The sequence below is a fragment of the Rhipicephalus microplus genome, chromosome 1 (genome assembly GCF_043290135.1).
Source record: "Rhipicephalus microplus isolate Deutch F79 chromosome 1, USDA_Rmic, whole genome shotgun sequence".
Lineage (NCBI taxonomy): Eukaryota > Metazoa > Arthropoda > Arachnida > Ixodida > Ixodidae > Rhipicephalus > Rhipicephalus microplus.
In genome coordinates, this window is record NC_134700.1 from 181,124,192 (window position 1) to 181,147,947 (window position 23,756).

A 23,756-nucleotide genomic window follows, 5' to 3' on the forward strand; every position below is an offset into this window, starting at 1 on the left:
TTAAATTGCAGAAGTCACTGTCAGATTCTTAGGATGACCATTCACTTATCACTGTTTACGTTAACCCCCTAGGACTGACAGAAAACTGACAGCTGTTGCTTGCATGCCATGAGTTGCAGTCTTCTGTGAGTTCAGCCTTGAGTTTACACGTCCCTGTGAAACCACTTGCTTAATATTGAAACCGAAATTGCCGTTTTAAGTTGGTGATTTTAAAAACACATATTCAATGCATGCTCAAGAACTCTTTAAAGTTCTCTATACCCATGCTTTTATTTAGAATGACAACCTGAAAGTATTTAAAATTCAGGTCAGTACTCCTTTAAGGGCTCTCCAAATTTTTTTTTATAATGAATAGTATATCATCTGGCTGGTGAAGATAATGCCCACCTGGGTGATGGTGACTGTGGCAACCTGTGGCTCAGTACTGTTGCTGCCGATGCTTGGCTTGTGTTGGGTGAGACCAGTGACGACTGCGATGACTGTGCAGTGGTCATAGAGAAGCCCTCACAGGTTGAAGCTCCTAGCCTCCATGCACCACCTGGGACACATATCAACACTGCCATTTGTAGCCTTATGAAAATAAGCAATGCCTTACTTGCTGCCATTCCGTAGCTAAAAACAATTGACAGGACGGTTGTTGGCACGGTAATACATACTTGAGCAAATGCTTCAGCACAGCAAACATGTGTGCTTGTGGATAGAAAACTGGCTCAGTTCTATGAATTTTTGGCGTGCCATGTAATCAGATAGGTGCTTCCTTTCCCTTCATTTTATTACAAAAAAAACACACACATCATTTTTGACTAGAACGAAAGCGAAACCGAAACGTTATCTGCTATTCCGTTCCGGACAGAAAACGAAACAAAATTTTTTCAACTGTGTTTCTGTTCACGCGAAAACTTGGCAATCCGAAATAACTGAGGAATAAAACTTGAGTGCCCGACTCAGTACTAGCGCATATCTTATGCGAGAATTCCAAGGTAATGCAGTGCTGAAATTGGAAAAAAATAATAAAAACAGTGGCAACCAGTGATCTTTACATTCATACAAGTGGACTTTCGTGTACCTGTGACACAGGCCAGCATAGGGAGGGCATTATTGGTGCAGAAAGTTATTTTATAAGAACAGTGGTCTCGTATACCAAAGATGAGCTCAAGGACGGACTGCTCTTGAGATCATGCTCACTCCGTTAATGCAAAGCATTAAAATAAGCATTTAATTTTGAGACATTCACTTTTGACAAAAACTACTATAACATAAAAGGGCACTGATTTCCGCTGATTTATAGGCTTATGCTAATAGTAAATTTTAAGTTCAAAGAGAATTCGAATAGTCTGTATATTGCATATTATAAAGAAAAACGGGCATACTTGTCATAACCTAACTAACCTGCACAATATTTAAAAAAAATAAATAAACAAGGCCTGTGCAAATGCTTTTTCTTTTGCAACAAAAAGCGGAAAAAAGCGGAAAAAACGAAACTAAAACTGAAACGAAAAGCATTTAATTCCAACATCCTTATTAAGACGATGGCGTTCCAGACACTGCGATCAGACTCAACTTTGTCCTTAACGATAGTTATAGCGCGAGAACAAAACGACGACACAGAGACAACACAGAGTGCTCGTGTCTTTCGTGTCCCTCTTGTCTCTGTGTCATTATTTTGTTCTCGCGCTATAACTATCTTCATGCCATACCAACTAGCCCAAGCTGCCACACTCCGTCCTTAAGGCACAAGGCAAAAGATACTTGTTTATTGAGCTGCACTCGGAAGCGCTCAGCTTTCACTTGAGCATCCTCGTGTCTCTCTCTCTGCTCTTCTTTTTCTTCGGTTCCTTGTCCCAGCCAGGAATGTGCAAAATAAACAACACCCTAATAGGAACATTGCAGTAGTCGCTTCATTCCACTATAAAATAATAAAATACATACAAAAGTCCATGAGAAGCAACTCATCATTATTTTATACATAATATTGTCATGGGGTCGTGACGTTGACAAAGGCAGGGACTGTAGATCGTAGATAAAACAGTTTATTTGGGCCAAACTTGTGGCCGGTGAACGAAAAGTCAGATTCTAGCAATGCACACCTGCACCAATAGCGCTGAACAGAGCGTTGGCCGTTGATCAATTGACAAGCAGCGAACCACGTCGTCATTTATACATGATGTGGGGGAGCACGCGCACCCAGCTTCCCTTTCCCTTTTTACGGCAGCGCGAAAGCCGTGTTGCGGGAATACCCGCACGGCCGGCTCTCGCGATTCCCCCTTTCCCGGTGCGCGGAACGGGTTTCTCCCCCTCAGCGAAAAAAGGTATTTTTCTAGTCAGGGAGAGGGAAACCGGGGCAGGGGTCAAAACTGTCGTGCGCACGGCCACACGCTCTCTCTGACAGCGGCCAGGAACTACGGAGGTTGGACCCGCGACCTCTTTGCGAGCCTAGGACGTCAACGACCGAGGAGTAAGCGTCTACCCTTGTTTTCTGTACTTTCTCCTCGCGACATTTTGCGCGCTATTGCTAACGCCTAGCAATAAAGTGTTGTTGTTGACCTAGCCTGTTGCCTTATTCGCCCGAACCCGTGTAGCTGCAACGAGAATAGCTATGGATAGGGGACGTTAATCGTGCACGGTACAACAGCATGCGGCTGAGGCTTTAGTTAGGCTTCTGCGTCAGTCGTACATAGGTACGGACCTCCTGAAATGTGCCGCTGAATATTCCAGCCTTATCACAGGTCGTCAAGCAAGCTCGAGAGTTCCTGTCCTGAGCGCAATCTTAACAGAATGATCTACAATAATCGTGAACCTTTTCGAACAATGAGGCACAGTTTGCGCTGAGCATTCTCAACAGACTTAAAGAACGAAAATGAATGAAGCACAAGTGAAAAATAAGGAATGTGCATGGCAATATACAGTAATACAGTGGAACCCCGATTATACGACTTTCAGGCGACCACGCAAAACCGTCGTATAACTGAAAAACTAAGACTATAGGCAGTAACACTCAGCCTTGCCACCCCCCACCCCCCCCCCCCCCCCCCCCCAAAAAAATACGGGTACAGGCGGATTAAATAAACCCACGGCATGATCTTGTGTGCCTTCTCTGCAAGGAAGGTAGATTAAATTATTCTTGCGAGTGGCAGCTAACGACAGCATTACTTAGTTGGAGGTCGTGCGAACGAATTTTTATTCTCAACTTAAAAAAATGGAGTCCAATGTGCATCTTTCTACCGATAACCAGAGTAAGAAAATAGCCTTCATGTGAAAACGAGACCGAAACCACATTGCCAACAGCTTCTCATCAGAAAAGTCAGATGCAGTGTCATTGCTATCACATAATGGCGACAGACCACAGCTTTGCATAGAATGCCTTCTTGTGGACCTGAGCTGCACGCGTTGCAATTTGTTAGCTTGTAAAGTGCAACGAGAGATGTCCCGCTGTTATTATGAACATTGACATTTGGTGAAAGTAATTTTGCACGGTGAAAACAGCTGTGTACCGCCCTTATGCGTGCGCAAGCCTGTGACTGCGAGTGCGACGAAGGCAGGAGATCAGCTGTATGCCGACCAGAAAAAGTTTCAACAAACCGAAAACATGAAAATGTCAGCTTTTCCGCCTTCTGAAGCTACTCTATGAGAATAGGGCTTGACTAGTTATTGTTTCCATGTACGCACACAATCACAGCGTATGTAGAAGTGCATAACCTTCCAGGGGAATGAATTTTCTAGTCTGAGAATCATCTTGTCTCTACTTTTATATTTGTCAACCAAGGGAAACACAAGTTCATATTTTGCAAGCGTGAATATTTTGGGGGACGTTTGATTCGAGTAAAGATGGCTTTTTTTCTTTCGGACAGAATCTGAAAGTCGTCGTAAGATGTGGGGTTGGCGTAAAACTGCGTCCTATAAGCAATGTTTTTAAAACAATACTTCTGTGGAGATTTTTACAGGACCAAACTGAGTCATCGTAAAATATGGGTAGTTGTGAAACCGAGAGATGTATAATAGAAGTTCCACTGTACCTAGTTATAACAAAATTGCTTTACTCAAAATATGACTTTATTCTAAACTTCTAATGGCCCTGACACAAATGCATGTATATTAAGCTACTTTACTTGAAGTGCATGAATAGCTTGACCAGCTTAGAATGAAGTGGCAAGTGGAGGCGTTGACAAGTGGCAGCGACCCTTTAGCACATGCAGTATCAAACTAATGCTGCCGATGCCTCACGCAGGCACAAAACAGGCCACAAACATACCAAACACGCGACTGATGACCACATAGTAAAGGGTACTAAACAAGTGCCCAGTTCTTCCGGCTGCTTATAGATACTACGGAGAGAACAGAAGTTGTCAAAATACATGGTGCAGTGCGCTTGAATGGTTAATCTCGGTCGTCATCGCATCAATGGTGTCCCTCGTGACAGATTCTACACAAAAATAAAACTTATTGCGTATTTTGCAATGCCACGACATTATGGTGCCTCGAATGCCAAAAATGGCCAAAAGACTGTAGACCGGCTTGCGCCATAGCATTCCATTGGGTGTGCTGTCCGATTACTTAGAGTGCTCTTTTTGCACCTGAGTAAAGTACTGCTTTAATGAATACAATCGAGGTTTAACTTGCTTGCAGTTTTAGTGTAATTAAAGCTCCCTTGCTTTAACTTTTAGTGAGTTTCACATATATTGAAATGCCACTTATAACAAATTATTTTTTGCCATTTTGCAGACTTTATTTTAATAAGGAATTACCGTGTATTGTTAGAGCCAGTATCACTACAAGTGTGATTGATTCTGCCTTCATTTTATTTAACACATGAGATAAAATGGTACTTTTGGATCTACAGAACTTTATTTCAAAATGAAAGATTTAAAGTATCAGCTGTCTGCCTCTGCTCACAAGCTCAGCTGGGCAGGCCTGTTCTTGTTTGATGTGTAACACGTTGTACTTGTACACACCACTAGTTAGGGAAACGCGAAAAAACTACAACAGAAGAAGAGACGCTCACCGTGTGGAACTGTCCGCACCGCCAACTCCACCTTGTGCAAAAGTACAGGCGCTGGTGGCACACACGCAGCCAACCGCCACTTGTGCACCAAGTGCTGCATGCGGTGCAGTGCTATCACGGCTTGCACTGCTGACCTGAATCGAAACCGTGCAGGCATGGGTGGTGATGATGCTATGCCTGAAGAGCCATCAGCCGACGAGTGGGACGACGATCCCGAAGGAAGCGGAGCTTCATCCACTGAATCTTGGCGACCCCGTGATTGGTAGGTCAGCAAGTGCTGGAAGTGACGACCCCCAGAGGAGTCGGCCAAGTGCAGGCGGAAGCCCTGCTGCCTGGGACGTCCATCATCGTCACTAGATGTCCCTATTCCGTCTATGTGATGCAAAGGCGGGGGTGAAGGAGGGGGTCGACGTCGTGTAGTGGACAGCATACGTAATGCCACATCTTCGGTTGCCTGGAAGCCCTGAAGCAAGCCGAGTAGGTACTGCTTCTGGTATACAAGGCCCTTGCGCCAACTGTCTGCCTTACGGTACTTCCAGTACAGCTTGTGTAGCAGACGACAGATAGCAGGCGATGGGTTGCCATCTGCTGTTGACTGGCCAAGCAGCAGATCCTGGCTAAGGGTGAGCTGCCTCAGTCGCGATATCTCCTCCTCCGCTTTCAGCAGAGATTGGCTCAATGACAGCTTCTCCCGCGCGCACAGGTAGTGTCCACCACTGTGACTGCCGCTGTTATCTGCCTCACCAAGCAGAGAGTTGTCCAGACGAGTTGTGCTTGATGGAGCACCTCCACGCATCTTCTCAATGTCGCTCAACTGTGCCTGCCGTGCCAGTGTGGATGAAAGGGGTGAGGGTACCGCTCTGAGCTCTTGTATAAGCTGTAGATCCTGCTCGTGAGTCCTGGCTCCACGCCGTCGCTCCAGCTCCAAGGTGGCCTGAAGCTGGTTGAAGTGGGCCCGCTCGGCATTGACTGCATTCAACATGTTCTGCGCGTGAAGTTTCTCAACCTCCAGGGAGCTCCTGTGGGAAGACATGAAACCTTTGGTATTGCATGAAAGGTGCTCCTGCCTCATGCTCTTTTACCACAATTACATAGTGACTAAACATAAATACCCAATCAACTGAACACCAAGTACTAGTTAGGGCATAGTGCAACTTTTGGTGGACCATTCCCTAACTACTTGGTTGTCATTTGTCTGTTGTAGAAGTTTTGTCTGTTGTAGGACAAACTAAGTGTCATATTTACTTGCATAATCGGAGCACATTTTTCCCAGAAAGTCTGCCTCCAAGTTTAAGGTGCGACTATTACACGGGGTAAAATTTCCGAAAATTTTATCTCAGGCTACAGCATAGACCGTTCATAATGTAAACGTGTAACTGTTTTTCAATAATGTATGCAATTATCTGCACTACAGCCAAAACAACTTTCTTCAAAGGCTACACTAGTGCAAAACCTGTTGAGCGTGCGGTCTCGTGTGTCCGAAAATCGAGGCTTGCGATCAGGTGTGCATTGAGAATTTTAAGAATTGAAGGAGCACTGACATCAAATTTACTCATGTCACGATTTTTGCGTGAATGAGTACTATCGGCCCCATAGTAGCGATTCGTGACCTAAAACGCATCTGAGGTACGAATGAATATCTGTAATATTGATTAATATATCCGCTATCGAACGTGGTTCAAAATGGCTCAAAAGCGCATCAAATTGTAGTGCTGTCAGCGCAACCTCATGACCACATAGAGGCCACTGCACAGCTGATGCTGCTTCCGAAAAAATGGTTACGTCATGCACACTGGCATTTCGTCTGCTAGGAGCACACGTACAGTCAGTCTAGCTGTGTCTTTGATAATGTAGACTAAAGCCCCTCTATGTGTTTTCCGTCGGCTATAGGTTAAGTAGCGCCAACTCATCCTCCGACTCTCCCTTTAGCCCCGGCCTCGAGAAGGGGCCTCGTACTGCCAGTGAAACCCAACTGGTTCGCCACCACAGTATTTACCCTGTAGCAGCTTGGCGCAAAGTGAAGCGAGCAAATGCGGCTGTTCTTCTTAGGCGTCCAGTCCCTCTGTCCATCGGCACGTACAAAGTAAACCCAGTGGCTGCGTTGAGGTTCATGGCTAGGAAAGGCATGAAACGCCACACAATTTCCGCTTTTTCCGCGCCTCGACGTGCTGGTTCTCACTGCACAGCGGTTCCTCGACATTCAGGCACGCATTGTCACTCTGAATGATCGTACTCACGCTATGATGCACATGCCTGATCAGTCGATGTGACACGATAAATCGCACGCACGCTTCAACACAGCAGTGAGAGACATTCGTGAGAGCACGACCGGGAGTCGGCTCCAAACACACTCAGATCGTAGACATCATTATTACTAGCGTATCGTCACTCAGGATGGTATTTGTGGAATGTATCACACCGAAAACGTAGCACTAGTGTCAATGTCGCAAAGCATTGTGTTTTCAGTTTTTTTCCCTTGGCTTTTCTACGCTATTTGACATCAAATTAAAATAACTTCACACGACGGATGCCATTCAAACTTCACCAAGAATACCTATGCATACCAAGCGATCGAATGATGGGCACAGGTCGATCTTGAAATTTGATCTCAGTGCTCCTTTAACATTTGAAAATCTGTGTAGCCAATGAAATGAAGGCGAAAAAGAAAAAAAAAATCAAGAAAAAAAGCGCCATCGCGGAAGTTCGCTGATTATGTTTCAGGCCACCTAGATTATGCACATTATCGCGACTGAAACGTTGTGCACTGTACGCGGTACCAGTAGTTTGACTTTGCAGGCTCGCACTCTGTATTCAAGACATTGCATACCACCAATTGAGTGTTACAGCGCCACCCATGCCCCCCTCCAAGTAGAGCCACTGAAAAGAGTTAAATGAGATGATTTTGTACAATACAGCAACTTTGATTGCCCGCGACCGCCACTGAAAAGCACCAACTGTGATTAGGCCTCGACCAAGGTTCGGCATTTTGTCACGGGAAGTTTGTACAACACAACATGAAGATTTGGAGTTGAAAAAAATCACACTCTCAAGAACCGATCCAGAAGTAGCGAGTGTGATACAATGTTTAGGTTCGCGGCTCTGAAATAAACGACGACAAAAGTTCGTTGAGCTTGTGCAAGTCCATGTAGTGCCAGCTGTGAGATCAAAGGTGAAATCTCCCAGAGAGATTTCACCTTTAATCTTCGTCCGTTTCCCTTCAATGGTCATCCTGGTTTCCCTTCAATGGTCAAAGGTAAATAGCCGACCGACCCATTAACGGGAAACCCTTCCTTTATGCACGCCGCACGCCGACCGACCCATTACGGGAAAACCCTTTCTTTACGCACGCCGTCACGGACCCTCCCGGCACCGCGGCGACAATCTTGGGTGGCCCGACACACGTCGAGAACTGAACAGCACGTGATATGAACCGTATGTGGACGTACACGGACAGTTGCTTTTGTTCTCAGTGTTGACAGTGGTTCTTCCTCTTTTTTACTTTCTTTTTTGTCTTTTTTCTTTCCCCTTTTTTGTTTTTTCTTTCCTTTTTTAGTTCCCTCTCACTCTCGCAAACATCTTTCAAGGCGAGAGGGACGCGGCAGCAGCGAAGTTTGGAAGCTCATGTCAGTATAACTCATCACCTGATGAAGGGAGGACCCCTCCCGAAACTGCTGGGAAATAAATATATTTATCCTTGTTGACAACGCTCCCGTTGTGCCATATCCCATACCTTCACATATATATATATATATATATATATATATATATATATATATATATATATATATAAAGAACACAAGCGAGTACACGTACGAAAGAGCAATACTTTTATGCCAACGTTTCAGCCGTGGCACGGCCTTCGTCAGGGAATAAAGAGTAGACAAGCAGATGCCCCTTTTAAGGGCCGTTGAAATCACACAATTGATCAGAATAGTGATTAGAAAGTGCGAAAGCAATACCAAAACAACATTGTCAGTATAATTTGATACGAGTATTGAGCAACAATATCGCTGTGGATAACTCAAGATATGAGCGCATAGCTTCAGCGTAGGGCAAATTTTTATGCGTAGGGCAAATTTTTAAAGCAATAAAGCACTTCATAAGCAAAGCGAATATCATGAGCACATGTCACGCACACTGTAAGATACCCGAGGGACAGTAAACAAAATTCAACTGGTAACTGAAGCGTCAAGTTTGATGCCAAACTACTGCATGCGCACATATAATAAATGGAAGCACACACAAAAAATATATATAATCAAACAAATGAGAGAAGAAACGATGGCATGGGTTGGGGGGCATTTAACGCATTCCTGTGATGGACAATGCTACATAGAAAGGAAAGTAACGCGTCCAACGCTTTCGTTGATGCCTGAGTGCAAAGTGTTGAACTTGTTAATGAGATAGGACTCGCGAACTTCTCGGTCATGATGAGTTTTAAACCCGGATTGTAATATTGTGGCTTTGATGTTTTCGAAAGAGTGCCCTGGCATCTGGACATGTTTTGACAGTGGAAGATGAGGAAGGTTAGAAGCATGGGCTCTGTGGTTGTTAAAACGTAACCTGAATGATGTTTCGGTATGCCCAATGTATTGCATGCGGCAAGTGGAGCACTCAAGCATGTAGATAACATTAGCGCTGTCGCAAGTGAAGTCTCCGTTGATTTTTAAGGAAAAGTTTGATGCGGTGCTAGTTGCGGTATGAGTACTTGACATGTGCGGGCAAACCTTGCAGCGGGGCTTATTGCAAGGATGGCAACCACTGTAGTTGGACCGATTAATTATTTTCGATGATGTTAATGTATCATGCAGGTTGCGTGATCTGCGGTAAACTACCCTCGATGGTTCCGTAAAGATGTCTTTTAAGCGCTCACTTTGTTGCAAGATATTGTGGTGTTTTCTTAGAATATTGGCCACATTAGGAACCGAAGCTGAGTGCGTAAGGATGAGGTTAACACTGTTACGTGAAGTGTTTGCAGATCGTTTGTTGCTTGTGAGCAACTCTTTACGGTCAATGTTGTCAGCCTTCTTGAGGGCGTCGTCTATGATTCCCGATGGGTATCCTTGCCTCGTAAGAGCACCTCGTAGGTCTTCGCAGTTGCGAGCGAAATCATTGTTATCAGAGCAGATGCGTTTAAAGCGAATGGCCTGACTATATGGAATACTGGTTTTGCAGTGTTTTGTGTGACTACTATGGAAGTGAAGATACTGATGTCTATCGGTTGGTTTCCTATATAGTTTGGTCGTCAATTTTCGATTGCACAGTGTCACTGTGACGTCAAGAAAGTTGACACTGGTGTCCGAGTATGAGTGCGAGAATGATATATTTGGATGGGCATTATTATAATCGCTGATGAAAGAAAGAAGCTGGGATTCACCATGATGCCATACTAAAAAAATGTCATCGATAAAACGCTTGTAATAAAAAGGCTTCAAATCGCGGCTGGCAAGAAAATCGCGTTCTAGAGAGCCCATAAAAATATTTGCGTAATTCGGGCCTATTCGTGTGCCCATGGAAGTGCCGCTAACTTGAATGAAGTGTTGTCCGTTGAACTCGAAATTGTTTAGTTCGAGAATTAATTTGAGAAGCGTAGCTAGTGTAGAGGAGTCTATCGATTTGTCGAGGTCAGACTCGTTATACGCTTTTACAACAGCACGGATACCATCAGAATGGGGAATGTTGGTGTACAAAGAACAAACATCGAGGATCACCAAAAATGACCCATCAGGAATGTCTAAATCAATGATATCATTTAAAAAGTGATTGGTGTCTTTAATGTACGAGGGAAGTGAAACCGGAATAGAAGAAATGAGGGTATCAACGTAGCGTGACAAATTTTCTGTCACCGTACCTATACCAGACACAATCGGTCTACCGGGAATGTTTTCTTTGTGAATTTTGGGTAGGGTGTAGAACCTACCAGCCACCGGGCTTAGTGGAATCAGCGTACGTAATGCAGACTGAGCGATTTTGTTTTCTTTTACAAGATCTGTAACAACATCACTGACAATGCGTTTAAATTCCGCTGTCGGGTCGTCATTTAGACGCCTGTAGTATGTGGTGTCATCAAGTTGTCTCTGGGCTTCACCAATATAGCTGTCAGCATTCAATACCACTACTGCACCACCTTTATCTGCTGGCTTAATTACTATATCATTGCGGCTAGCCAATGCTTTGATAGCCTGAGCCTCTTTAAAGGTGACGTTATGGCGGAAGGGAAAACGTGTTTTGTACGCTTGAAGTACATCATCCTGTACAGCTCGTATATATAAATCGAGGCATTTATCCCGTTGAGTGGGTGGTGTCCAGTGTTTACCAGATGGTAACGCGGAGTTGGTTTGTTCACTTGGTTGGCGGTTGAAAAAGTACTCGCGCAATCGCATGTTTCTTTCAAAGTTATGAAGATCGGCAATGAGCGTGAATTCATTGTAGCCGCCAGTTGCGGGACAAAAGTTTAAACCTAGCGACAAAACCTTAGATTCTTCAAGACTTAATTGATGACTAGATAAATTCACTATATTAGTAAGTTGCCCGGTATGCTTAGCAGGGTCGGAAACACTTCCATGCGCTTCGGAATACAAAGCAACGGGTATGTTATCCCGAACCATTTTCCTCCGCTTGACATGGTTAATTTCATTCAGCTTTTTCTGCCTATACAAGTGGAGCTCCTTGTTTTCTTCACTGCTTAGGACATGTGTGGCACGCAGCTGTTTCTCCTTATTAGCTAGAACCTTCGCGGACGATTCATAATGCTTTGAAATGATCTCGGTCAATTCAATAGAAGCACGTGCTAGCGTGTTGTTCCATTTAGTCAAATGTACACTCGACATTTCAGAAACCGCAGGTTTCAAGGACAGGCATAAGCCTTTAGGCGCAGTGGAAGTAGCAACATACATTTTCATAGTAGATGCATGCAATTCACAGCGCGTACGCTTCTCAATAACTTTACGAATTTTCATGAAATGAACGGATGCATTTAGATAAGCACTCTTACCGAACCTGGTGGTTCCTAGTCAGTTCATTTCATGGGATGGAACATCACGGTGTCCTCGTAAGTTGTACCTCGACTGAGGCATCGTGGCATTTCTGTTGATTGATGTGGGAGCTGGTCCGCGCGGCCCAGAATGTTGCGGCGGGTCGGATGATGTGTCGCGGTCAGGTAAATTCCGCAATCTTGTTCGGCCATTTTGGATCGTTGCAGCACCAGGCATCCTCCGGGGCTGTACGGTAGACGGTCTTTTAGGGCCGCTTGTAGTGGAAGTGCGATGTGAGGACACATTCGGCGCACAGTCAGTCCACATAGATGACCCCATATCTTTGGGGTTGTTGAAACATAATTGTCTAATATGGCATGCTAGCAGTGCGACACCCTCGAAACTTAGATGAAGTCCATCGGCTGCTAGAACATGGCTCGGAGGTAGCCATTCAAACTGGTGGTCCAAATAGGACACAAGTCTAGATCTTCGGCAAAAAACTCGAAGAAGGTGGTTGAAGTGACCCGCCTCCTTGTTGCAGTGACGAACCAAAGGTAGGTTAAAGCTCCCTCGACGACGATTCGTGGACCTTGGTAAAATCAAGCTTGCGTATATCCGCTTTATACATGGACGGGTGCTGGCGATGAAGCCGAGCACGTCCCTGTATCTTTCAAAAGCAACACGTCCTGAGCACGAAGTCAAGTCATTTGTGCCCACATGAAGGATAAGGGTTTCTGTTGATTGTGGGACGAAGTCCAACAGCGAAAGAATGTCGTTGATCAAGGCACCACTTTGAGTGACGAAAGCGGGCGTTCCATCGATGAGCGGATCAAAATACTGGTGAAGATATTTGGCTTGGGAATCGCCCAATAAAACAGTGGATACGGATCCCTTGGGGAATTTCCCCACGATGCTCTTCGTCGTGACTTTTCCAGAACCCATAGTCGTGAATATTCAGCAGGAAGTTCAAGGGGTCTGGTACGTATAAAGAACACAAGCGAGTACACGTACGAAAGAGCAATACTTTTATGCCAACGTTTCAGCCGTGGCACGGCCTTCGTCAGGGAATAAAGAGTAGACAAGCAGATGCCCCTTTTAAGGGCCGTTGAAATCACACAATTGATCAGAATAGTGATTAGAAAGTGCGAAAGCAATACCAAAACAACATTGTCAGTATAATTTGATACGAGTATTGAGCAACAATATCGCTGTGGATAACTCAAGATATGAGCGCATAGCTTCAGCGTAGGGCAAATTTTTATGCGTAGGGCAAATTTTTAAAGCAATAAAGCACTTCATAAGCAAAGCGAATATCATGAGCACATGTCACGCACACTGTAAGATACCCGAGGGACAGTAAACAAAATTCAACTGGTAACTGAAGCGTCAAGTTTGATGCCAAACTACTGCATGCGCACATATAATAAATGGAAGCACACACAAAAAATATATATAATCAAACAAATGAGAGAAGAAACGATGGCATGGGTTGGGGGGCATTTAACGCATTCCTGTGATGGACAATGCTACATAGAAAGGAAAGTAACGCGTCCAACGCTTTCGTTGATGCCTGAGTGCAAAGTGTTGAACTTGTTAATGAGATAGGACTCGCGAACTTCTCGGTCATGATGAGTTTTAAACCCGGATTGTAATATTGTGGCTTTGATGTTTTCGAAAGAGTGCCCTGGCATCTGGACATGTTTTGACAGTGGAAGATGAGGAAGGTTAGAAGCATGGGCTCTGTGGTTGTTAAAACGTAACCTGAATGATGTTTCGGTATGCCCAATGTATTGCATGCGGCAAGTGGAGCACTCAAGCATGTAGATAACATTAGCGCTGTCGCAAGTGAAGTCTCCGTTGATTTTTAAGGAAAAGTTTGATGCGGTGCTAGTTGCGGTATGAGTACTTGACATGTGCGGGCAAACCTTGCAGCGGGGCTTATTGCAAGGATGGCAACCACTGTAGTTGGACCGATTAATTATTTTCGATGATGTTAATGTATCATGCAGGTTGCGTGATCTGCGGTAAACTACCCTCGATGGTTCCGTAAAGATGTCTTTTAAGCGCTCACTTTGTTGCAAGATATTGTGGTGTTTTCTTAGAATATTGGCCACATTAGGAACCGAAGCTGAGTGCGTAAGGATGAGGTTAACACTGTTACGTGAAGTGTTTGCAGATCGTTTGTTGCTTGTGAGCAACTCTTTACGGTCAATGTTGTCAGCCTTCTTGAGGGCGTCGTCTATGATTCCCGATGGGTATCCTTGCCTCGTAAGAGCACCTCGTAGGTCTTCGCAGTTGCGAGCGAAATCATTGTTATCAGAGCAGATGCGTTTAAAGCGAATGGCCTGACTATATGGAATACTGGTTTTGCAGTGTTTTGTGTGACTACTATGGAAGTGAAGATACTGATGTCTATCGGTTGGTTTCCTATATAGTTTGGTCGTCAATTTTCGATTGCACAGTGTCACTGTGACGTCAAGAAAGTTGACACTGGTGTCCGAGTATGAGTGCGAGAATGATATATTTGGATGGGCATTATTATAATCGCTGATGAAAGAAAGAAGCTGGGATTCACCATGATGCCATACTAAAAAAATGTCATCGATAAAACGCTTGTAATAAAAAGGCTTCAAATCGCGGCTGGCAAGAAAATCGCGTTCTAGAGAGCCCATAAAAATATTTGCGTAATTCGGGCCTATTCGTGTGCCCATGGAAGTGCCGCTAACTTGAATGAAGTGTTGTCCGTTGAACTCGAAATTGTTTAGTTCGAGAATTAATTTGAGAAGCGTAGCTAGTGTAGAGGAGTCTATCGATTTGTCGAGGTCAGACTCGTTATACGCTTTTACAACAGCACGGATACCATCAGAATGGGGAATGTTGGTGTACAAAGAACAAACATCGAGGATCACCAAAAATGACCCATCAGGAATGTCTAAATCAATGATATCATTTAAAAAGTGATTGGTGTCTTTAATGTACGAGGGAAGTGAAACCGGAATAGAAGAAATGAGGGTATCAACGTAGCGTGACAAATTTTCTGTCACCGTACCTATACCAGACACAATCGGTCTACCGGGAATGTTTTCTTTGTGAATTTTGGGTAGGGTGTAGAACCTACCAGCCACCGGGCTTAGTGGAATCAGCGTACGTAATGCAGACTGAGCGATTTTGTTTTCTTTTACAAGATCTGTAACAACATCACTGACAATGCGTTTAAATTCCGCTGTCGGGTCGTCATTTAGACGCCTGTAGTATGTGGTGTCATCAAGTTGTCTCTGGGCTTCACCAATATAGCTGTCAGCATTCAATACCACTACTGCACCACCTTTATCTGCTGGCTTAATTACTATATCATTGCGGCTAGCCAATGCTTTGATAGCCTGAGCCTCTTTAAAGGTGACGTTATGGCGGAAGGGAAAACGTGTTTTGTACGCTTGAAGTACATCATCCTGTACAGCTCGTATATATAAATCGAGGCATTTATCCCGTTGAGTGGGTGGTGTCCAGTGTTTACCAGATGGTAACGCGGAGTTGGTTTGTTCACTTGGTTGGCGGTTGAAAAAGTACTCGCGCAATCGCATGTTTCTTTCAAAGTTATGAAGATCGGCAATGAGCGTGAATTCATTGTAGCCGCCAGTTGCGGGACAAAAGTTTAAACCTAGCGACAAAACCTTAGATTCTTCAAGACTTAATTGATGACTAGATAAATTCACTATATTAGTAAGTTGCCCGGTATGCTTAGCAGGGTCGGAAACACTTCCATGCGCTTCGGAATACAAAGCAACGGGTATGTTATCCCGAACCATTTTCCTCCGCTTGACATGGTTAATTTCATTCAGCTTTTTCTGCCTATACAAGTGGAGCTCCTTGTTTTCTTCACTGCTTAGGACATGTGTGGCACGCAGCTGTTTCTCCTTATTAGCTAGAACCTTCGCGGACGATTCATAATGCTTTGAAATGATCTCGGTCAATTCAATAGAAGCACGTGCTAGCGTGTTGTTCCATTTAGTCAAATGTACACTCGACATTTCAGAAACCGCAGGTTTCAAGGACAGGCATAAGCCTTTAGGCGCAGTGGAAGTAGCAACATACATTTTCATAGTAGATGCATGCAATTCACAGCGCGTACGCTTCTCAATAACTTTACGAATTTTCATGAAATGAACGGATGCATTTAGATAAGCACTCTTACCGAACCTGGTGGTTCCTAGTCAGTTCATTTCATGGGATGGAACATCACGGTGTCCTCGTAAGTTGTACCTCGACTGAGGCATCGTGGCATTTCTGTTGATTGATGTGGGAGCTGGTCCGCGCGGCCCAGAATGTTGCGGCGGGTCGGATGATGTGTCGCGGTCAGGTAAATTCCGCAATCTTGTTCGGCCATTTTGGATCGTTGCAGCACCAGGCATCCTCCGGGGCTGTACGGTAGACGGTCTTTTAGGGCCGCTTGTAGTGGAAGTGCGATGTGAGGACACATTCGGCGCACAGTCAGTCCACATAGATGACCCCATATCTTTGGGGTTGTTGAAACATAATTGTCTAATATGGCATGCTAGCAGTGCGACACCCTCGAAACTTAGATGAAGTCCATCGGCTGCTAGAACATGGCTCGGAGGTAGCCATTCAAACTGGTGGTCCAAATAGGACACAAGTCTAGATCTTCGGCAAAAAACTCGAAGAAGGTGGTTGAAGTGACCCGCCTCCTTGTTGCAGTGACGAACCAAAGGTAGGTTAAAGCTCCCTCGACGACGATTCGTGGACCTTGGTAAAATCAAGCTTGCGTATATCCGCTTTATACATGGACGGGTGCTGGCGATGAAGCCGAGCACGTCCCTGTATCTTTCAAAAGCAACACGTCCTGAGCACGAAGTCAAGTCATTTGTGCCCACATGAAGGATAAGGGTTTCTGTTGATTGTGGGACGAAGTCCAACAGCGAAAGAATGTCGTTGATCAAGGCACCACTTTGAGTGACGAAAGCGGGCGTTCCATCGATGAGCGGATCAAAATACTGGTGAAGATATTTGGCTTGGGAATCGCCCAATAAAACAGTGGATACGGATCCCTTGGGGAATTTCCCCACGATGCTCTTCGTCGTGACTTTTCCAGAACCCATAGTCGTGAATATTCAGCAGGAAGTTCAAGGGGTCTGGTACGTATAAAGAACACAAGCGAGTACACGTACGAAAGAGCAATACTTTTATGCCAACGTTTCAGCCGTGGCACGGCCTTCGTCAGGGAATAAAGAGTAGACAAGCAGATGCCCCTTTTAAGGGCCGTTGAAATCACACAATTGATCAGAATAGTGATTAGAAAGTGCGAAAGCAATACCAAAACAACATTGTCAGTATAATTTGATACGAGTATTGAGCAACAATATCGCTGTGGATAACTCAAGATATGAGCGCATAGCTTCAGCGTAGGGCAAATTTACCGATGTGTCCTCACATCGCACTGTCCTCACATCGCATTTACCGATGTGTCCTCACATCGCAGTGCGATGTGTCCTCACATCGCACTTCCACTACAAGCGGCCCTAAAAGACCGTCTACCGTACAGCCCCGGAGGATGCCTGGTGCTGCAACGATCCAAAATGGCCGAACAAGATTGCGGAATTTACCTGACCGCGACACATCATCCGACCCGCCGCAACATTCTGGGCCGCGCGGACCAGCTCCCACATCAATCAACAGAAATGCCACGATGCCTCAGTCGAGGTACAACTTACGAGGACACCGTGATGTTCCATCCCATGAAATGAACTGACTAGGAACCACCAGGTTCGGTAAGAGTGCTTATCTAAATGCATCCGTTCATTTCATGAAAATTCGTAAAGTTATTGAGAAGCGTACGCGCTGTGAATTGCATGCATCTACTATGAAAATGTATGTTGCTACTTCCACTGCGCCTAAAGGCTTATGCCTGTCCTTGAAACCTGCGGTTTCTGAAATGTCGAGTGTACATTTGACTAAATGGAACAACACGCTAGCACGTGCTTCTATTGAATTGACCGAGATCATTTCAAAGCATTATGAATCGTCCGCGAAGGTTCTAGCTAATAAGGAGAAACAGCTGCGTGCCACACATGTCCTAAGCAGTGAAGAAAACAAGGAGCTCCACTTGTATAGGCAGAAAAAGCTGAATGAAATTAACCATGTCAAGCGGAGGAAAATGGTTCGGGATAACATACCCGTTGCTTTGTATTCCGAAGCGCATGGAAGTGTTTCCGACCCTGCTAAGCATACCGGGCAACTTACTAATATAGTGAATTTATCTAGTCATCAATTAAGTCTTGAAGAATCTAAGGTTTTGTCGCTAGGTTTAAACTTTTGTCCCGCAACTGGCGGCTACAATGAATTCACGCTCATTGCCGATCTTCATAACTTTGAAAGAAACATGCGATTGCGCGAGTACTTTTTCAACCGCCAACCAAGTGAACAAACCAACTCCGCGTTACCATCTGGTAAACACTGGACACCACCCACTCAACGGGATAAATGCCTCGATTTATATATACGAGCTGTACAGGATGATGTACTTCAAGCGTACAAAACACGTTTTCCCTTCCGCCATAACGTCACCTTTAAAGAGGCTCAGGCTATCAAAGCATTGGCTAGCCGCAATGATATAGTAATTAAGCCAGCAGATAAAGGTGGTGCAGTAGTGGTATTGAATGCTGACAGCTATATTGGTGAAGCCCAGAGACAACTTGATGACACCACATACTACAGGCGTCTAAATGACGACCCGACAGCGGAATTTAAACGCATTGTCAGTGATGTTGTTACAGATCTTGTAAAAGAAAACAAAATCGCTCAGTCTGCATTACGTACGCTGATTCCACTAAGCCCGGTGGCTGGTAGGTTCTACACCCTACCCAAAATTCACAAAGAAAACATTCCCGGTAGACCGATTGTGTCTGGTATAGGTACGGTGACAGAAAATTTGTCACGCTACGTTGATACCCTCATTTCTTCTATTCCGGTTTCACTTCCCTCGTACATTAAAGACACCAATCACTTTTTAAATGATATCATTGATTTAGACATTCCTGATGGGTCATTTTTGGTGATCCTCGATGTTTGTTCTTTGTACACCAACATTCCCCATTCTGATGGTATCCGTGCTGTTGTAAAAGCGTATAACGAGTCTGACCTCGACAAATCGATAGACTCCTCTACACTAGCTACGCTTCTCAAATTAATTCTCGAACTAAACAATTTCGAGTTCAACGGACAACACTTCATTCAAGTTAGCGGCACTTCCATGGGCACACGAATAGGCCCGAATTACGCAAATATTTTTATGGGCTCTCTAGAACGCGATTTTCTTGCCAGCCGCGATTTGAAGCCTTTTTATTACAAGCGTTTTATCGATGACATTTTTTTAGTATGGCATCATGGTGAATCCCAGCTTCTTTCTTTCATCAGCGATTATAATAATGCCCATCCAAATATATCATTCTCGCACTCATACTCGGACACCAGTGTCAACTTTCTTGACGTCACAGTGACACTGTGCAATCGAAAATTGACGACCAAACTATATAGGAAACCAACCGATAGACATCAGTATCTTCACTTCCATAGTAGTCACACAAAACACTGCAAAACCAGTATTCCATATAGTCAGGCCATTCGCTTTAAACGCATCTGCTCTGATAACAATGATTTCGCTCGCAACTGCGAAGACCTACGAGGTGCTCTTACGAGGCAAGGATACCCATCGGGAATCATAGACGACGCCCTCAAGAAGGCTGACAACATTGACCGTAAAGAGTTGCTCACAAGCAACAAACGATCTGCAAACACTTCACGTAACAGTGTTAACCTCATCCTTACGCACTCAGCTTCGGTTCCTAATGTGGCCAATATTCTAAGAAAACACCACAATATCTTGCAACAAAGTGAGCGCTTAAAAGACATCTTTACGGAACCATCGAGGGTAGTTTACCGCAGATCACGCAACCTGCATGATACATTAACATCATCGAAAATAATTAATCGGTCCAACTACAGTGGTTGCCATCCTTGCAATAAGCCCCGCTGCAAGGTTTGCCCGCACATGTCAAGTACTCATACCGCAACTAGCACCGCATCAAACTTTTCCTTAAAAATCAACGGAGACTTCACTTGCGACAGCGCTAATGTTATCTACATGCTTGAGTGCTCCACTTGCCGCATGCAATACATTGGGCATACCGAAACATCATTCAGGTTACGTTTTAACAACCACAGAGCCCATGCTTCTAACCTTCCTCATCTTCCACTGTCAAAACATGTCCAGATGCCAGGGCACTCTTTCGAAAACATCAAAGCCACAATATTACAATCCGGGTTTAAAACTCATCATGACCGAGAAGTTCGCGAGTCCTATCTCATTAACAAGTTCAACACTTTGCACTCAGGCATCAACGAAAGCGTTGGACGCGTTACTTTCCTTTCTATGTAGCATTGCCCATCACAGGAATGCGTTAAATGCCCCCCAACCCATGCCATCGTTTCTTCTCTCATTTGTTTGATTATATATATTTTTTGTGTGTGCTTCCATTTATTATATGTGCGCATGCAGTAGTTTGGCATCAAACTTGACGCTTCAGTTACCAGTTGAATTTTGTTTACTGTCCCTCGGGTATCTTACAGTGTGCGTGACATGTGCTCATGATATTCGCTTTGCTTATGAAGTGCTTTATTGCTTTAAAAATTTGCCCTACGCATAAAAATTTGCCCTACGCTGAAGCTATGCGCTCATATCTTGAGTTATCCACAGCGATATTGTTGCTCAATACTCGTATCAAATTATACTGACAATGTTGTTTTGGTATTGCTTTCGCACTTTCTAATCACTATTCTGATCAATTGTGTGATTTCAACGGCCCTTAAAAGGGGCATCTGCTTGTCTACTCTTTATTCCCTGACGAAGGCCGTGCCACGGCTGAAACGTTGGCATAAAAGTATTGCTCTTTCGTACGTGTACTCGCTTGTGTTCTTTATACGTACCAGACCCCTTGAACTTCCTGCTGAATATATATATATATATATATATCACGGCGGACTAGTGAGGTAGGTTTGCCCCCCACTCACGCTCACGAAAGAGTTGGTATGAAACTGCACTCTATCTGATTCCGTGACAGTACAACCGCACAATATATGCAACAAGAAGCAGCATGCAAAAGGCTCAGAAATCAGTGAAAAGACCCTTGAAAGAAATTTAGCATCGACGTGAGCAGCCAGCGAAATACAAAATGCGACGCACTTGCAGTGGAGGACTTCCTGCTTGAGGGCGAGTATCTGGCGATTAGCATCGGCAAGGTCAGACCGGCAGTTGGCCAGTGCCATCTCCAGTTCCAGACCTGAGGACCGCTGAACATTGAGCTGTGTCAGCAGATCTAGTGTCTTGGCCTGCTCTGCGTCTAGCCGCTGCTTGAGCTCTTCTGCCCGTGACCGCTCCTGCCGAAGCTGACCTTCCAGTGTATCCACTGCAGGGAAGAGAAAGAAAGAAGAAAAAAAGTGGTGAAGCAGTGTCAGCTGGCTGCCAATTGGCCAATGTTGCCCCAGTTTTGCCAATACGACTGCCTGCACAAGAGTGTTCCGCACTCACTGTAAAGGCAACAGGGGGCGCTGACTGGAGCTCCCGCGCTTAAATGCTGATATATACCCTATAAAGAGGACAGGGGGATGACCACCACCATAGCTCAGTGATAGAGCATCAGACGCGTTATTCGAAGGTCGCAGGTTCAGGACTGGCCGGTGGCAAGTTATCTTTTCACCCACTTTTTTTTTTTCATCACATTTAAATTACGATTACTCCCAATAACACCCCCCATACGTTCTTTGGCATTGTTATCTGTTAGTTCTCATTAATACTGTGTCTAACAAAGAAAATAAGCTCATAAATTTTCCCTTTCCTGCCTGCCTGGATGCACTTTGTGGACTGTAGACCATGGCCATTGCATTGTTTACTGAGATCAACTTAGGCTTAAAGTACGGTGATGTTGAGGTTGAGTGACAATGTGAACAACAGCATCCTTTCAGAGCATTCACATTTGCAATGATGTTTCATGCACAGATGAAATGCAACTGCTGCTACTTGAGTGACCCCCTCTTCCTCCTGCTTATTTCATGCTCGTAAGACGGGTAATGTCCTTTCTGTTTGGGCATTCAACGGTAGTTATAGAACGCGAGGGGGGTGGGGGCGACACACACGTTATCGTATGCATCCTCCAGGCGAAAGAGATGGGCCGGCTCATTTGATCTCTGCTTCAGCAGCGCTAGCACGCTTTAGCCTGCTCGTAAAACTTACGATGTGCAGGGGCATGTTATCAATTTCGACTTGAACGGAACATGGCAGCAATGGCAAAAACTAGCCAAGAGTGCCCACATAATTGCTACCGCATTTACCACCAAATAAGAGTTTTGGGTTAGCTCTTCCTTCAGTTCTCTTTTTGCTAAATTTGTGCGTTTATTTTTCAAATTTTCGTACTGAGTCTGCATACAGTGAAATCCCCTTTATCACACATTTTTCCGGGAATCTGTTAATTTCGTTATATCCATGTTTAACTGTAACTATTGAGTCTGTAGCATAGTGTTTCAGCTTGAAACAATATTGAGGCATTTCACTTCCAGTGTACCTTTGGCCTTGAGTTTCAGCTCCTTCTGGTCATGCTGATCTCGGGAACGGTCCATTTGTTCCTGGAGTTCATAGAGTGCCTTCTTGTGAGCCAGGCCCTCCTCCTTCAGCGCCTCCTGCAACTTCTGAACGTCTTCCGCTACAGCTGGAGAAACCTGAGTTGGATAATGTACGTGCAGTTTGGAGCACAAGCATGGGCTAGAAAAAAAATAACAAAATTGACAAACCACAAAAAGATGAAGCCAATCGCTCATGCTGAAGAAAAAAAAAATGTTGAAGCAATGTGAGATAACATTTTCAAGTTGCTACATCAAGAAAGTTTACGAATGGCAAGAAGGTAAGCCTTTGAATGCTGTAAAACTATGCTGCCTTGAGCATTCCAAGAAATTATGCCTCATATCAATGAGCCCAGAGGTACTTTTGAGTGGCAGACTGATGGCACAAAATCAAGCAATCTTAATTAAAACTTAATTGGATTCTCTATATTTAAGAAAGGGTGCAAGCAACTGACAGTTTTTAACATCTTGGAAAGCTCAATTACCTTAATAGCGTCCTAACTCACTCCAACAGTCAAAACTGTCAAACAGCTCAGGCATTGCATGTGGGAAGAACAGCAACTAATTTAACGTGCTAGCTAAGGGACTCGCTGGGTAAACGTGCAATGACATGGTGGGCCAGTGCTTCATTTTAACATAACAGGCAACAAGGCCCCCCCGGCCTTACTGCTATGACAGTGGCTGTAGAGTGGTCGGACGCTGCTGTTGTGTTTCCACTGTGCTCGGGTGATGGTGTGAAGTGTCGCTGCAGCAACTGCCGTTCTGTCAAGGACAGCACCTGAGAAGGAGCAGACACTCGCTGTAAGTGATGCATCCAGTTCTGGGCGACAGAAGCCCAATCGTTCTGAGCCGAAATGTGGCGGGAGTTGCGGGACATCAAAAAGTTTTGCCAAGAGTGAAGCCTGCTTTCTCTGCATTGCTTGTTCATTCATCCAAAAAGGCACCATGGCCATCTTTCAAGGTAAGTGAAGGGCAAGCCACACAAGCTCATAATGCAGAAGTAACGTACAGATGGTGCAGCATGAGATTAAAGGGGCCCTCTAATGCTTGAAAACATCTGTGCCGAGTGCCTAACTGGTAGTGGCCCTCGCCAAAGCTAC

At 44.7% G+C, this 23,756-nt stretch overlaps 1 protein-coding gene across 11 annotated transcripts in view; it reads right to left on the reverse strand.

Moving 5' to 3' along the window:
• Positions 1–23,756, reverse strand: part of LOC119178495 (uncharacterized) — a 331,606-nt gene that overhangs the window by 3,479 nt on the left and 304,371 nt on the right. For 10 of the 11 annotated variants that reach the window (XM_075888522.1, XM_075888524.1, XM_075888515.1 and 7 more), the window contains 5 exons: positions 23,324–23,434; positions 22,602–22,755; positions 21,227–21,449; positions 5,000–6,018; positions 388–538 (listed from right to left, as the gene is read on the reverse strand). In XM_075888522.1, the coding sequence (XP_075744637.1) occupies positions 388–538; positions 5,000–6,018; positions 21,227–21,449; positions 22,602–22,755; positions 23,324–23,434 (1,658 nt within the window). The remainder of the gene's footprint in view (positions 1–387; positions 539–4,999; positions 6,019–21,226; positions 21,450–22,601; positions 22,756–23,323; positions 23,435–23,756) is intronic. The other variant, XM_075888511.1, reaches the window with a different exon arrangement.